This window comes from Hoplias malabaricus, chromosome 14 (assembly GCF_029633855.1).
Source record: "Hoplias malabaricus isolate fHopMal1 chromosome 14, fHopMal1.hap1, whole genome shotgun sequence".
In the NCBI taxonomy this organism is placed as follows: Eukaryota; Metazoa; Chordata; class Actinopteri; order Characiformes; family Erythrinidae; genus Hoplias; species Hoplias malabaricus.
In genome coordinates this window covers 10189985-10206682 of record NC_089813.1, presented here as the reverse complement: position 1 = coordinate 10206682, position 16698 = coordinate 10189985, and the positions used below count along the sequence as shown (strand labels likewise).

Below are 16698 nucleotides of genomic sequence, written 5' to 3'. Positions count from 1 at the left end.
ACAGACAGTCACCCGGAGCGGGAATCGAACCCACAACTTCCACTTCCAGAGTACCCATAATACACATAACATGATGAATTTGTGGCTGTAGTAACAGCATATTTAGCCGTTTGATGCCAAAGATTTATACCTGATTGCATGGCGTCGCTGGGATAGCCTGAACCTTGAAATGACCCAGTCAATGCTGGTGCCAACAACACCAACCAAATGATTAACAGTTGGTAAACATTCATTCTTTCTTCACGGCGTCGCTGTCGTCCCTCTGTAAGGTTGGTGCATTTTGCAGTGTGCCACATGGATCCAGGGTGCACGTCCCTCGACCTTCACCGCAGTTTCAGTAGTCAGCAGGACCTGGAAGGGCCCCAACAACCGTTGATTCTTCCAGTGCTTACGCTTGTGATCCTTCATCACCACCCAGTCTCCTGGTTTCAGAGAGTGTAGCTTCCCCTCCAACAGTTTAGGCAAGGCTGCTGCTGCCTGTGAGTGAACAGAACACATGATCGTTAGTAATTTCTTACAATAGGACAACATGTGGTCTTCCAAGAGTCCCATGTCGTCCACGTGGCCTGATGGATCCAAATGCCATCACCAAAAGATGTTAGACCAGTTTTGGTTCTGGTTAGCATGCGCATATACATTAACACAGTGGTAACACCTGCACCCTCTTTCCGTACAACATTTCTGAAGCTTGCTTTTGATTGTTGCATTCTCTCTCTCGACTGCTCCTGCACTCTGTGGATTATATGCACAGTGTAATTTCACATCAATGCCCAATTTCTCTTCTAGCCGAGTGATTGCTGTGCTGAAGAAAGCTGGTCCATTGTCACTCCCAATGCGTTGAGGAATAATGTGTTGAATCAAAACTTTGGCCACTGTCTGAGCATCTTGTTTGCTGGTAAGGAAGCACTCAACCCATTTAGAAAACATATCCACTAGACAATACCTATTCCCCTCGCATTGGTTGAGTTCAATGAAATCCATTTGCAAATGTTCAAATGGCTCATTGGGTGGAGGATGTGCCCCTGGTGTTATTTTAATGCTTCGAGCTGCTTTGTGCTGGGCACATATGAGACATTTTTCACAAAACCTTTGTGCAAAAATAGTGAACCCATTTGTGTACCAGATTTGTTGTACTGCAGATACCATATCCCCTTTGATGCATGATCTTTCCCATGAGACAATTTTGCAAAATAGGGAAAATAAGCAGAGAGTAGGCAAGGCCTGCCATCTGAAGCTTGCCACATTCCGTCAAGCAGAACGCTCTGTCTCTGAGGCCTGCGATGTTAATTCTGTGTGTGAGAGTGTAAGAGGGTGGAGCTCCGGAACACAGAATTCCTAAAAAAGAAAAAATTTCCAGCTGCTTTTTTTGCTGCTTCATCTGCAAAAGCATTTCCTCGTGCCACTTCCGAAGTGTCTTTTGTGTGAGCCTGGCATGTAATTACAGCAACAGGTTTTGGCAACAGGATTGCTTTTAATAATGATTACACTATGATGTGCAATGATGTGCAATGTGTTTCCCTGTAGATGTCAGAAGGAGATTAATTGGGCGAAACTTAGAAATCAAAAATGTTTTTTTCTCTCTCTGTCTGCACGGAACATCCTAAAGACTCTGTTACTACATCTGTAACTTTGGCCAGACACCCCTTATGCTGAGGTCTAATTGAAAAACATGAAGCTCAAAAGTGGTTGCTCATGAATCTACTAAAAGCTAAATTCTATCCTTGCTACTGTCATCTTTATTCTAGGCATAGCAACATAAGAATCAGTTTGTGTTAATAACAAAAATTGTTCACTTATCTGCTCATGGTCTTGTCCAGATGCTCAATTCCCCTCTGACTCCTCCGTCCCACTCCCCTCATCTCAGTCTGCTGCCTCCACTGTTGTCAGGTTCAGTCTCTTATGAAGTGGTCATGCAGTCCACAGGAGAAACAGCCTGAGTTTCGTCCTGCTGTTCCTTGTCCTAGCTCATGTCCATGACCATGGTGAAAACCCTTCCATGGAACTTTACCAGCTACTTGTTTCCACAGAGCCAGCTGAGCCTCTGCCCATTTACACTCTTCCTTTTTCTTGCTGTACAAAGTCTTTTCTGCCTGTGCAGCAAAGTTCTCTACATAAGCAATCTGTTTCCACATCAGCATGCAAGTCTCCCATTCGAACTGCCAGCACTCCCCAAAGTTCATGTAGACTTGTTCATGTAGAACTTCATCACGGAGCTTCATGCTCAATGATGTGGTACCTTTCCTTTTGGGTTGAAGTCTGTTGAAAAATGTGGAAATATTTTTGGAAATATGGTCGAAGAAACTGTTGTCTCTCCGGTCTTAACTGTCTCCCCGACAGCCCCTTCTGCATGCTTCAACTGTTGTTGTAGGCGTGTGGTCAGCGTCGGCTGCTGCAGCTGTGTCAGTAGCACTGGCTGTGCTGTCAACAATGGACAGAGATGCAGGTGGTGGTGGAGGTGGTGCAGGTCAAATCAGTTGAGGACACATGTCCAGGTCCCAGTCAATCTTCGGATGATGACCGTACTCAGGAGGCGCATTTGGAGGAAGCCGGTTCAGAGCCAGACTCTAGCGGACTCTTTCTAAAGGCACCTTACTCAATAGAATGTCCTGCTCTAGGAGCTCGTCAGCTCTGGAAACATAAAATCAACACCTTACTGAGGTTCAATTGGTGTTCCCTCCTGGTGTAATGGGTTGCTTAATCATCAACCTCATCCAACATGGTGACATGTTAGAATTGAGGTGTCACAGCTCCAGGGCGTTGGGTTGTGGGTTTGAGTTCCTACTCTGGGGGATTGTCTGTGAGGAGCTGGGTGTGTCCGCCCTGTGTCGGTGTGGGGTTCTTCTGGGTGCTCTTTTTCCTCTCATGGTTCAAAAACACACTTTACAGGTGGATTGTCTACTCAAGTGTCCATGGGTGTGTATGAACTTGTTGCCCAGTGAAGGACTGGCACCCCCTCCAGGATTTTTTTCCACTTTACACCTAGTGATTCTGGATAGGCTCTGCAACCAATGCTACCCTCAACAAGACAAGTGGTTACAGACAATGAATTATCAAACTATTACAACTTTAATTTGAGAATAAAAGACCCTTACACAGTTTATGTACAGCACATATAGCGGTTAAAACCGAGTAATTATAAATTGCAGGAGTATTTTTCCAATATTTGTCCAAGTTTTGTCTCAGATGCTGGTTACATTTTCTGTTTGTTTTCATATTTATTCTGGTGGCTGGCTGAAAAGGCAAATTATCCAAGTACTTGGTAACAAACAGGTGAACTGAAGAACTCCTGTGTGAAATGAAAATGCAGCAGCATTTGTAGATAGATTCCTTTATTAATCCCACAGCAGAGAAATTCAGTGATACAGCATCAAAAGGGACAGAAAAAAAAAAAAAAAAAAAAGTGAACAGGCTGCGGGTAAAATATCCCAAGCTGTAAAACCTCTAGGCTTTTATATTGGATAGAATTTGTTTGTTTAATCCAGAATTTAATAGTCATAAACATAGACTTGATTTAAATGATCACAGCAAAAAGTCCTTAAATGTCTTAATATATTTTATTGCAAGCTCACTAATTATATGAAGGTCATGTGACTCATATGCCTTTAAGGCAACCAAAGTAATTAGTAATTTCTCCCACCTCAATTCTAACAGATAACAGGGAATAGTTCTTATTTCAGAAATAATTTAAAGCCCTGTTACTAACCAGAGAATTCATGGACACCTCAGTAAATACAGGAATAGACAACAGTTAGGTATTTGTAAGTGCCAAAACAGGGGTCAGTGAATACGTTATTGGTGGCAGAGACTGCACATTTGCTTTTGCCTCCACAACTGTAAAAAAAATAAAGAAATAAAGTGTTAAATATACAGGAAACCAGTAAATGTAGAAGGATATATTTTTACCTTAATGTAATTGATATGATTTACCTATTTTTAACCACAGATAGTGTGTTGGTTGCAAAGCAATGAGTGTTGGTGACCTCATTGTTCGGACGCCCAGCAGAACAAGTGATGGAATCGGTTTGGCCGTAGTTAGCACTCAGGATATTTAGAACCCCAGAATCTGAAAATGTAAGATGTCATCACTAGGAAAATTAGGCTGAAGAAACAATTCAGATCAGTTCAAGATGGATAACGCATTTAGAAAATACATTTTAATATCAGCTACTATTTGGGACAATAAGGGTCTTTATATGGTTCTTTACACATACGTTTACTAACTATTCATTTATATTGTATTAAAACGACATTATAAAACAGACTTTAATTTATCTTATTACAGAAGGTATTGGACATCAAATTATGTAAAATGCACTCCCAACAATGTATGCAATGAAACAAGTTTTACCATATTTCCTCACACAGTAAACCCTACTCCCAAGGGTCCCGCTTTGTTTTTGTGGATTTATTTGCAAAAATGTAAATATTAATACTTATCATACATTAAAATGTATAGAGGTGTGTTCTGTGTAGACATTATATTATCAGTTAACAGAAAATCAACATGACCAGAAGTACCCAAACATTTACACACAACAGCTGGATGCAGTGTTTTTGATTAAATATCGTATGAAGGTAAAAAGAGGTCTATACAAACCACAGGTGAGGACAGCTGTGTTTCCTTCACAGGTGACACTCGTCTCTGCAGGAAACAATCACTACGTATTATTTAATACACAGTGAATTCATTACATTGTTTTGTCCTTTATACATAGCTGTTAAACTCAGAATGGTCAGAGCCAGCCCTACCTTCATATATGTAATTTCTAGTTAAAAGAACAGTCCAGTAAAAATGTGTTAAATTCTCTGTAGAAAATTCAGCATTTAGTGATTCCATACTGCTTTTATTACAGTTTTCTTTCTATTACATTTGTTTATATATTTCCCCCCAAATAAAATCTGCAGAGATATTTTTCAGAATTTTCCCCAAGTTCTGTCTGAGATATTGGTTACATGTTTTTAAATTAAATTTAATTCAGACATATTCATTGACTGTGATGTATGAACTTTCTATTCACTCAACACTGACTATTCACACAATTCTCATTTTCTATCTGGTATTTTTTTGTTTATTTATTTATTTATTTTCTCATTCAGATCCGTCTCCTGTTTTGACTGTTTGAAGTTTATGTGACTGATCTCAGACTGTTTGATGCACATTTTGTGGATTTTGTTGAACTCCATACTGTATCCAGTATAATTCAATGTACTATATGCATCTGTGGCATTTGGCTGATGATGTTACATAGAGCAACTTACAGTGTTTCAATTATTTTACAGATGTAATTTCTGGATAAAGGATTTGACTGATAGAGAGTGAAACTGTTTGCAATGTGAAAGACAGTGGTGTTACTCACTACACTTGCTAACTGCTGTAGGTCACAGTACAACAGAGTATCTGCTAACTACAAGCCAACTTACGTTCAGCCACACATGTATAGGTCATGGACAGGTATTTATAGGTGCCAACACAGGGATCAGTGAACACATCATTTGTTGCAGAGAGAGTGCAGGAGTTCTTCCCTTCACATCTACACAGAATAAAATTTAACTCATGGACCACATGGGAAAAAAATATTGTGTGTAATTATTTCAGGGCCTTATTCTTTGACACAAAACACTCACATCGTTTTAACTGTAGCTAGACTGTTTGTGACATAGCAGTCAGTTTTGGTGATCTCACTGACTGGACGTCCAGCAGAACATGTGGTGGAATCCCTTCGGCCATAGTTAGCAAGCAGGACATTTACAACACTCCCTCCTAAATTTGAATTGTAAGAAAGTAGGACATTTACAGTACTTGCCATTCTTTTCCAGAGAGATTTAATCTTCTGACACTGACAATGTATTAATAGTACTGCCTAGGATTCTTGTTATAGCAAGCTACTCCTCCCCAAGCTGAGAAATGAACAATAGTCTGCCAGACATTTTGATCTCCAGCTGTGTTACTTCTTCCCAGTTTAATCTATAATTACTGTTCATTTGCTGAATTTAATACATTTGAAATAAAATAAACTAGAATTTAAGCTGATTCTCTTCAGAGGACATTTTAATTCAGCAAACTATCCTTCATGTTGGTAAGTTATTATAGAACACCAATTATAAAGCTCTCACCGCAGTCCAGTGAAATGTAACTACCCTCACATGACACAATGGAATCTAGAGAAAAAATTCAACAAAATACATCAGGTTTTTGAACTCAGTACTAGTTTTATCACAGTGTAGTTTAATAGAACACACCTCTCCATAGTTTACTTACGGCCTGTAACGCAGTCGTAGGTTGTGTTGAAGTACTTGTAAGTTCCACAACATGGGTCAGGAAGGCCAAGAGTATCAGTCCTAAACTCACACACACTTCGCCCATTGCACCTGTTTCAGACAAAAGCAGCAGAAGATATTTACCTGGAGAGTCAGTGTTAGTTGTTTGGTTCTAAGCATTTAGAATAACAGTAGGTCTCTGCAGCTCACTTTCTTTTCACGGGATGAAAATGCCCTGCTTTTTCAATTAGAATAATTAAAACATTTCTTGCCATTTGTGCTGGGAGCAGTGGCAACCTGAAGTCCTGACCAATGAGAGAACTTTTCTGGCTGTATACCCATATAGTAAGGGGAAAATATCCTGAATTAACCAAAATTATTTGTATGAATTTTAGACATTTAGCAAGTTTTGAGGTCTCACCCTAAATAGCTTAGAAGTAGCTTAGGGCCCCAGGAGGAACAAGGGGCCATACATTTTTACATTTGTAGGTGTTTTGTATTGTGTAGAACAGTAAAAGATCTTTATTTTGAAAAAGGAATCATTACATGTCAGAGATGAGTGAAACATTCATTGAACACTGTGTGTTCTGAGTTTCTGAAGCAGGGCGACCAACACTACACACAGTGCTGTCTGTACGGCCATAAATTGCAGACTTCACTCGTATCAGTCCGCTCTCTAAAACCATAGAAATATGGACATAAACGGGGAATTAATTATTTATATTAGGACATGATTAATGAAATAATTTTGGTAAAGTTTTAAGTCTGAACTTACCACAACTGAGGCGCTGGTCTGAGCCATAACATGTGATTACATTCTCTGAAATCAATAAATCAGTTTTGAGCAAAATAAGCCTTTGCATTTGTTAAGGGACCCTTACAAAATATCACCACAGTGTTAACAACATTGTTAAATATTTAAAGTAAGTTGTTAGCAGCTAAGCTTGTAAATACAATAAAATATACAGTATTGTATTGATTAACACATAATTTACTCTATTTCTATATGAATTCAGCTGACATATACCAGTGGGCACATACCTCTGTAACCAGGAAGCAGTTAGGGGAATGTGTTTGAAGGAGGGGGGGGGCATAGTATGGTAATTGTTCACTAAAGGTACAAACAGTCTAAATGTACATTTAAAGGCAAACAGTGGTGTTAAAATTCAGTTGTGTTCCCTAAAGGTACATTACATTCTCTTCTCCAAAAGGAGGGGTGAATATTTGTAACCTTTAATTAAAGAATTGTGTAAAATAAACAGCATAGTACAAGTCCTGGAGATGAAATGAGGTGTATGAAATTAACACCATTTTAAAAATTACAATTATAATAGAATAAGGGACAATTATTATAATTATTAAATCTAAAGTCTAAACCAAAGAAGTCACTAGGATTAAGGTAGAATACGGGCTAGGAAAACCAAACATGCAAAGGGCTTGCAGGCTAGAAAAAGGCATAGAATAAATGGGAAATGCAAAGAACCCTAACCCTAGGAATAATATGTCATTTCTTACCACCAAACAGTATTCATCAAAGGAAGTTTCATTGTTTTTATTCAAGTATTTAAGTCAAATAATTTCCTCCTCCAAAGTTCCATAGTGTAGCTTCTGCAGTACTGAGCCCAGAGTAGCAATGACAGAGGGTCTATTCTCTCTATTACAGGTCAGTGAGGTGGTGTAGTAGTGAGATGTGGCTACACTGTGCTGTTTATGAATTTTATATTGAAACCATTAAGGGTTAAAAATTACCTGTGAGTAATGGGCATATTATTTTTTAATGCTTGAGTTAAGTGGAAAATAAATAAATAAAATCTTTGAAAGAGAAAAACCCCTTATTTTGATTGGCGCTGACCACCCCCAACTCATAACACCCATTGAACCAGTAAAGTTGGTTCCTCCAGGTGGACCTGCAGCTGTCAACACCAGATTAGAACAGAGTGTGTTGCAGACATCAAATTATAAATTTGTTTAATAGTATACAATCAAGTTTTTCAGTGAAACCACAGGACATGTTTGTACATTTGTAAATTATATGAAACGTCAGGAGGATTAACTTATTACACATTCTTGTTTAAATTGCATTTTACAAAAAAGCCAACTGTCCAAAAACAGGATTTGTAAATAAACATGTTACTGACTAGTCAAATACACTGAGATCTAGTTTGTAAACACCAGAAACTCTATATGTGTTATTTGATTCGGCAGAAGGAGAAAGAGCAGGAAGAGAACGTTTGTGAAGAGATTCAGCTTCTGGAGTTCATCAGAGTGAGACAGAACTTGAGAAAAGTCCACACAGCTCTACACAAGAACACCAGCTCCTGAAGTCTGTCCACAGAGCTGGACATGCAGAGCCATACCGCCGCTTTAACTTCAACAGGATTTCATCACACTGACATGACGCTGCTGTACATACACAGCTGGAAACCACTTTTTTTTGGCTTGCTAATCTGTATCTAGTCTATGTCACTAAAATATATTGAAACTGCTCATCATTCATCTAAAATCATAGATATTAGGAACTTTGTCTGTCCCTAACAGCACTGAGAGTGTGTATTCTTCTGGGGATGCTGTACACTCACAACACTGTAGTGAGAATTTGATGAATCCACAAAAGCATTAGTGAGGACAGGTATAAACACTCCTACTCATCCTAATGGTAATGGATGGTTCTCCATCTCTCCACAACACAGTACTGAGGGGCACATTGACCATCAGCTCATGCACAACTGAGTAAAGTAACTCTGGGCCCTGAAGTGGGAACAGCCTTCTACGTCAGCAGAATGAAGCTGGAACTAAAGGACAACACTTATTAGTTTAGATACAACAGTTACTGCATGAAGGGATATCAAATAAATGGCCTTGTTCTTGTAGTCTTGGTTCACTAACAAATATGATCCAGTCAATCTCTGATGGTCCCTGTTTGTACGACAGTGTTTTCTCAGTCGAGCAGAAAATCTCTCAGTGGTGTGCTGAATAATTTACGTCCATTTATGTTGTAATATTAATGCGCATATGCATTAGAGGGAATGGGAGCAGTAGTATTGTATCTGACAGCTCACTACAAAAAGACACAAGTTTGAGTTTCAGTAGTGTATGAAATGACACATGCTCAGGATTTCACTCCGTCTCTGTTCTCTTTTGTCCTTTGTTACACAGCACTGGCTGGACCCCAGCAAGCCCGTGGTCAAACAGATGAAATGTAAGTTTTGCCGTAATAAAGTAAGTAGAGTTCCTCAGAAGTGGTACCTGGATAATTATAAAGTTATATTAGTTTTATTAGTTATATTAGTAGTTGATCAATATCACAGTTTAGAACACTCTACCACTACCTTTCAAGCTTTGTGTTGGGAGATAATATGTAAAGGTTAATAAAATAGTATATCTAATGTGTGTAGTCATACATCAGACATTTCCAAAATAAGTATGTTTTGTATTTGTATTAAATACTGCCACAAACCATTTCTTTAGGAAGTGAAAATGTACTTACTAATGATATAAACCCCTGTATGGATAAAACTGTCTCTCTCAATACCTGTCTGTCTCACTAAATGTAAAAGGGAAAAAAATGAGAGTCTTGCTTAATGTCTTTATACGTATTCCTTAAATTCATGCTTATTTTGTATGGTATTTTTGATCATGGTTGACATTTACTCACTGCTTCTGAGTGGTTTGTCTAAACATAAGTAAGAAGAGTTAGTTTCTGCTAGCTGAATTGCAGCAACAGATGGGTTAAAAATCAGTGGATTTCCCAGAGGCCTATTGTTATAAAAAAAATTCATAGAGCGCCTCTACAGACCTGTCAAACACCTACTAAATTGTAATTGGCTGAGGATGGTCACAATTTTTAACTGATCATGTCTTTCTTAATGTCACCATCATTACCTTGCTCGAAAATTATTGGAGAAAATGTGGCCAATCATTGAAAAGAATGCACATTTCTGAAGGCAGTTTCACCCTAGAATTTTCCTTTGTCCTCACCAAATTGTTCTTACACATTTAAAATCAAAACATGTACCTGGATACTACAAGAAACCATCCTGAGGACATCATTTCCTACTCAAATGTTTGAATAATTAGCTCCTTTGTTACAACTTATAATTGCACATGATTACTCGGTGAAAAGTGTGTGAAATGAAAGTTCAATGAAAGAGTTGTGCAGGAAATAATAATGAGTATCATTTAGCTACCCTTAATTAAAAAATATCCCACAGTGTTTATGTATGATTGAAACCTGACAAGGATCCAGAAATATATTTTTTTCATAAATGTCACTGCAAACTCAGCATTTAATTAAATTTTAAGGCAAGGGTTAACCTCCTCAGTGTGACTCATTTTTTCATGTAACAAACATTTTACAAACCCCAGCTTCCTTAATGAGATGGCTATTAATGCGAACTGTTAAAAATGTACATTCAGTTTAGTTTCGCTTTGAATATCTGCATTTTGCTATAATATATACACATGAAAATAGTGGGTTTAGTGAGCAATGATGATTGGTTGGTTGGTCTAAACAGGATTAATAATCATGTGCATCATGGCAACAAAAGAGTCGGGAGCCCCAGGTGCTGAAGACCAGTTAAGGTCTTGCTCTTAAGTAAATAAGTAATACACACAAATGCCTTAAAAAACACTATTTCTCACAACTCAATTCCAACATTAAACACAAGAGGTCGTAGTGTTCTTACTTTTCCCTGTTATTTTTTACTGCACTGTCACTGGCCAAGCGATTAAAGGCAAACCCTTCATTAAGCACACAGCTGTAAACAGCAGTCAGATATTTATAGGTGCCCACACAGGGGTCGGAGAACACACTGTTTGTGGCTGGGACCACGCAGCTCGTCTTGCCTTCACATCTGTAAAAAAAGAAAAATGTGTGTAAGAAATCAGAAATATAATGACAAAGTTTGAAATAAATGTTCATAACTCACCTTTTAGTCATTTCAGTTTGTGTGTTGGTTGCATAGCAATCTGTTTTTTTGATCTGACCGACTGGACGTCCAGCAGAACACGTTGTGGAGTCAGTTCGGCCATAGTTAGCACTCAGGATTTGTAGAATCCCACTTTCTGAAAATGTAAATTTAGAACAAGGAAAGGTAGAATATTAAACAGTTGTACAGAAAATACAATTCAATAAGCTTCTATATTGTATGCATACACTTGTGGTGTGAGGAACAAATGTCTTGTTATAGTATAAAAGCCTTTATGTTATAAAAAAAAGTGCAAGCAAGCAGGATACACCGAGAAGGCGCGTAACTCCCTCCCCAGTGTTGCAGAGGCCAGAGCAAGCAGCAGTGCCCTTTAAATGGAAAGGTAAGGTTCTGTAAACCTATGCTTTCCAGGGGCTGCAAGAGAGCATTCAAGAAAAGGGAGATGTCCTATGAAAGGATCAGAGGCCTTTGTTCAGAAGGGGCATTCTGTTTATTACATCAATGGCAGGGCCATCTGAACAATGGAGTGTAGGCAGCCATGATGAAATAGCCAACCTTAATGCTATAACTAACGGTGTTTGCACTGTGACTCATCTCATCAGAGGGGTGCCACTGGTGCTTTAATGGTCTGTCACAGTGAAGGCATTAAATAAATGAATATCAGAATGTATTGTTCCATTCACATGCATTTACCAAATGCCTTTCATCAATTTAGTCATTTACCAAAGCAACATATTTAGTTATTTTTCTAAATGCCCCCTACCGTAAAAAAAAAACTAATTTAAGACATTTGTAAATCTGTAAATATTTATAGGGTAATATATAGAAAATTATGCTATAATTTATACTTTGCATATTATACAGTGTCCTTCATTAAAGTCGGCATCCCTGGTAATCATGAAAGATCTAACCGTTATTTTAACTGATGGAAATGACTGAAAGAAAATAACTAAATCTTGTTTCAAAATTATATCTCCTCATAAAACCACATATAGGACACGTTTTATTTATTCCCAAATGTTAAAGGTTAAAATAGTAATTGCTGATTAAATTAGACATTTGTTCTGTGAGGATACACTATAGCAAATCAACAAAACATGAACAGACCCAACCACAATCTGCATAAAATTATAGTTGTTAGATTGTTGGGGGTAGAGTTTTTGATGAAATATTAAATTAAAATTAAACGAAGGCACATGTAAAAAAGAAGTGAACACAAACCACATGTGAGTGTCGCCGATTTTCCTTCACAGGTCACACTGGTCACTGCAGGAAACAATCATTGCTTAATAACATTTCATAAGATCATTCATTAGGAAATGTAGTTTATAATGACATATTTTTCTGTTCCAGTAAGATCTCTCACTCTCTACTGTGCAAAAGTTTTAGGCACCAGAGATTGAGATTTAAAAAGCTATTTATCTGAGCAGTAAGATTTATTTGCTAAAACAAACAAACAAACAACAAATAACGTTCAACATAAGATTAAAACCAAATAATGTTATTCCAGTGTGATATTTTGTGTGTGAATGTGTTGGTTTAAATCTTTCCAAATCTCTCCTCATGGAGTCCATATTATTTGAGATTATCACCTTGTTTTACTGTTTAATAAATAATGACATTAAATAATGTGTGTTGTTGATTTAACTAATGAATGCAATCACAGAGAATCTGAACAAAACGTTGTTCTTCAAACTCACTCTCACCTACTACTTTATAATTCTTATTTGTTTTATATTATTATTTGTTTATATTTACTATGATTATATATAACGTTACACAAGCACCACACTTACTGAGAGGGCATTAGTTTAAAAATATATTTAATTATCTTACGTGCCTAAGACTTCTACACAGTAATATATTCTTTTTAAGAAGCCATTTCCCAAAACTGCACAAGTCTCAGAAGTTGAGTAAATACTCTGTTTCCCTTAAATTATCCTGAGGTGTGAGGTTTGAACTCTGTTTGCTAATGATGACTTAGCATCTAATTCTTGTTAAAGCTTTTAAACATGTGTGTCTGCAGCCATTTGCTCTAGATGTATTATAATAAAAAATCAATCTAATTTAGAGGTCACTGATCTTTGAGAAAGGCCATTGTACTTGGATTAAATTCCAAAAGCATTTAACAGGAAGAAGGAAGAGAGATAAAGGAAAAAGGAGTGGCAGGAAAAAGAGAGCTCTCACCTGCAGGACGGCAGAAATAAGAAACTGCAAGGTATTTGTAAGTGCCAACACAAGGATCAGTGAAGATGGCATTTGTAGCCTCCAAAACACAACTTCTCTTGTAATTGCACCTTTAGAAAAGTAAAATAAAAACGTTTATTAAAGTAGCTACGCCATTTGAAAATCAGCTACCATTAAAAGCCATTCAACATTACCTTGAAACCACACTAGTAAGTGTGTCAGGAGCAAAACAGAAGGTGTCCTCTGTTAATCTGCTGGGCAGTCCTTCTGAGCAAATTGTCCTATCAGTGCGGCCATAGTTAGCACTGGTGATCTGAATCACATTGTTTCCTACAGAGAGACACAAATAAACTAAATTCAACTGGAGTCCAACTGAACAAAATAAGATGTAATGACACAAAGAGAAGTCAGGAGATTGGTTGGTGAAGCTAGGCAACATATAACACAACTGTTCCATCACATAACAGACTGGACTTTGATTCCTGACCTACTTAAGCCCTTCATGCAGTAAGAGCCCTTGGGCAAAACACCAAACTAGTGATTAGGGTAAGTGAACACACACACACCCAAAACAGCAGGCAGCCATCCTCTTACTGGTGGTTGGTTGCCTTGCTCAATTGCACTTCAGCTGTGTATGTTCCGGCCTGTTGCTGGGGTCGGACTTGCAACCCTCCAGTCCCAAGCCTCTCTAAACATTAGGCCACAGTTGCCCGTAATGAAATGAATGAAAACGAATGGTACTCAAGGTACAAAAGATGATTAGTATGAGTAGTGGACCGGTAAGAGTAGTGGATAACTCCAATGCTCTCCACATGGCCAACTTGGGTTTGAACCCCAAGCCAAATAATCCCATCTAATAAGAGTCTTTTGGGTGTGACTCCTAAGATTACGCTGACCTGCTTCTATTACACGAATAAGGAATATGTGATAAGCAAAAGGCCATAAGTGTGAACATAAATAAAGAATGAGGAACTTCTCACCGCAATCCAATGTGCTGTAACCACCCTCACATGTCATGCTGAGCCCTGCAGGAAGGAGATAAGTGAGCATTTTTTGACCTTATGAACTGTTTACAAATGTGATAAAAGTATGCACAAAAAATCCTGAAAGAACAATGAGAACTTTTTGTTCAAAACCAAACATACTGCTCTCAACAACCTAAAGATCACTATTAATGCCACCATAAGCCACTTCTATAATGGCAATTACTTTAATAACACTTTTCCACTGAATGAGGAAAGAAAGTCAAGGCCTGTTGACATGATGTGTTTTGACAAAAAGTTAATTACTCAATTATTTTTTGAAATAACATTGATTTATAGCCAGTTAACACTTCAAATTCGTACATTTTAGATATTAGTTTTCAAAGACTGCTATTTTGTGGCCTTCAAAAATACATGCCAGTCACTTGATAGTCTACTTACGAGCTTGAATGCAGTTATATGTGGTGTTGTAGTATTTGAAAGTTCCCACACATGGGTCAGAACTCCCAAGATCATCAGTCTTAAACTCACATGCACTCTGGCCATTACACCTGCTCAGGACAAAGAACAGAAGATTTAGCTGGATATGTTGTTATAAAGTAGGCGGAATACACCACTTCTCTTCATGTGGTAGATGGATGTTCAGTTCCTCAATCAGGCATCCATGCTACGTACACTTGTATAAGTCGCTACTTGGGCAAGACCCCTAAGGCTACAGGATAAACTTTTAAGTATATAAGAATAATAATGTAAATGTGAAATGTTATGTATTTGGTTATATGTATAAAGTCTTTTCAGACACTAGATTAACGCTGCACTTGCAAAGCTTGTTATAATGTCCATATAATTAATAAACAAAATCTCTGATAATTAGGGTTAAATATGATTCATATCTACCTCTGAGAGATGAGGGGAACACTGCTGCTGCACTGGGTGTTCTGGGTCTCTAAATGTGGGCGACCAGCACTGCACACAGTGCTGTCTGTACGACCGTAAATAGCAGACTGCACACTTATAAATCCAGTGTCTGAAATACATGAATGTGAATATAACACACAGTCACACAATTTGACATTGTCTCAAATGCAAATTCATCATTATACTTATTAAATATGATGACTATATTACACCAATCACTAAAAATGTATAGTTAACTCCCTCCATCTTCCTCATAATCATCAGAGTCATATACAGTCATCAGATATGTAATTACACATTTCAACCAAAACGTTACACAGTGCAGCTTTAAATATTGGCATGTTTAATAATTCATATAACACCCTCAAAACAAGTAGAATATTTGTTATTTAGAAACTAAATGATTTCTAGTTCTTTATAGTGTAATATCTCAGAACAAGTAGCAGAGATTTGATATTGTTGGAGACAGTAAAACATTTCAGCTTACCACAACTGAGCCTCTGAACTCTGCCGAAGCAAGTGATAACATTCTCTGAAATAATATACAGTGATTTAGAAATAACTATTTTCATATCTCAAGCCACTCAGCCACATGCTGTTGTTTGGACTTAGGACACTGTATGCTCAGTTTTACATATTTTATTTCTAGTGTCTGAGCATACTTTTTTATTATTATTATTTACCTGTAGCAGAGACCCAGCCCAGAGCTGCTATCAGCACTGTAAGATAAAACACACCACCCCTTAACTACATGCTTTCAGCTGATATTTTTACATACATTTACACTGATATATAAAACAAGTGAATAGCATATTTATAATTGAATATTTATAATATTCTTACAACAATCACAAATCTGAAATAAAATATCAACTACACTCAAGATGTTTTCAATTTACATGACTTCATTTGGAATGTATCTTAAAAGATAAAGCATTTCATATTCAAAAGCAAGGAAGAAACTCACTGCTAAGTAGAAAAATCTTCAGGAAGAACATGATGCATAAAGAGCATTGGCAAGTGACCTGAAACACGGAAACACTCACAAGAAAAACCTTCTGCAATGTTTGCACAAGAAGTGCGTCAATCTATGGGGATTTTTTTATATCCTTGCAGATTTTGTCCATGGTATTATTTCAGTTCAAATACAAATGTGTTAGAGGTTGCTGTATTAAAGAAACACAATGTAATATTTTACTTAAAATGACAGCTTCAAAATCATTGTGATGCTCCACTGACCTGTAATTTCCCTAAAGTCCATGTGACTTTAGTTTGGTGGCTGTAAAAGCTGTCGTGCCCACTTCCAAGCCATCATCCAGAATGAGGGCTGCAAGTAACTGGCATGTGCCCAAAGTTTGGAGCTTCTTATCAAATTTGTTATCTGATGAATTTATAAACTAGCTGCTTGACTATGGACTTTTGGC

General features: G+C 37.5%; 2 protein-coding genes across 2 annotated transcripts; both read right to left on the bottom strand.

The window, feature by feature from the left end:
* Positions 1-3386: 3386 nt before the first annotated feature.
* Positions 3387-6600, bottom strand: LOC136666244 (rhamnose-binding lectin-like). Its single transcript, XM_066644331.1, has 8 exons — positions 6569-6600; positions 6260-6369; positions 6115-6159; positions 5626-5761; positions 5422-5531; positions 4598-4642; positions 3928-4063; positions 3387-3831 (listed from the first exon to the last, which is right to left on the bottom strand). Exons 1-8 carry the CDS (start codon positions 6598-6600, stop codon positions 3723-3725), a joined length of 723 nt encoding a protein of 240 aa, XP_066500428.1. The 3' UTR covers positions 3387-3722.
* Positions 6601-8261: 1661 nt separating this feature from the next.
* On the bottom strand, positions 8262-16371 carry LOC136665983 (rhamnose-binding lectin-like). The gene is made up of 12 exons (XM_066643903.1): positions 16242-16371; positions 15958-15993; positions 15762-15806; positions 15254-15383; positions 14798-14907; positions 14354-14398; positions 13568-13703; positions 13374-13483; positions 12408-12452; positions 11187-11322; positions 10944-11111; positions 8262-9504 (listed from the first exon to the last, which is right to left on the bottom strand). The coding sequence occupies exons 1-12, from the start codon at positions 16270-16272 to the stop codon at positions 9492-9494; spliced, it is 1005 nt and encodes a 334-aa protein (XP_066500000.1). The 5' UTR covers positions 16273-16371; the 3' UTR covers positions 8262-9491.
* Between the last annotated feature and the right edge of the window lie 327 nt (positions 16372-16698).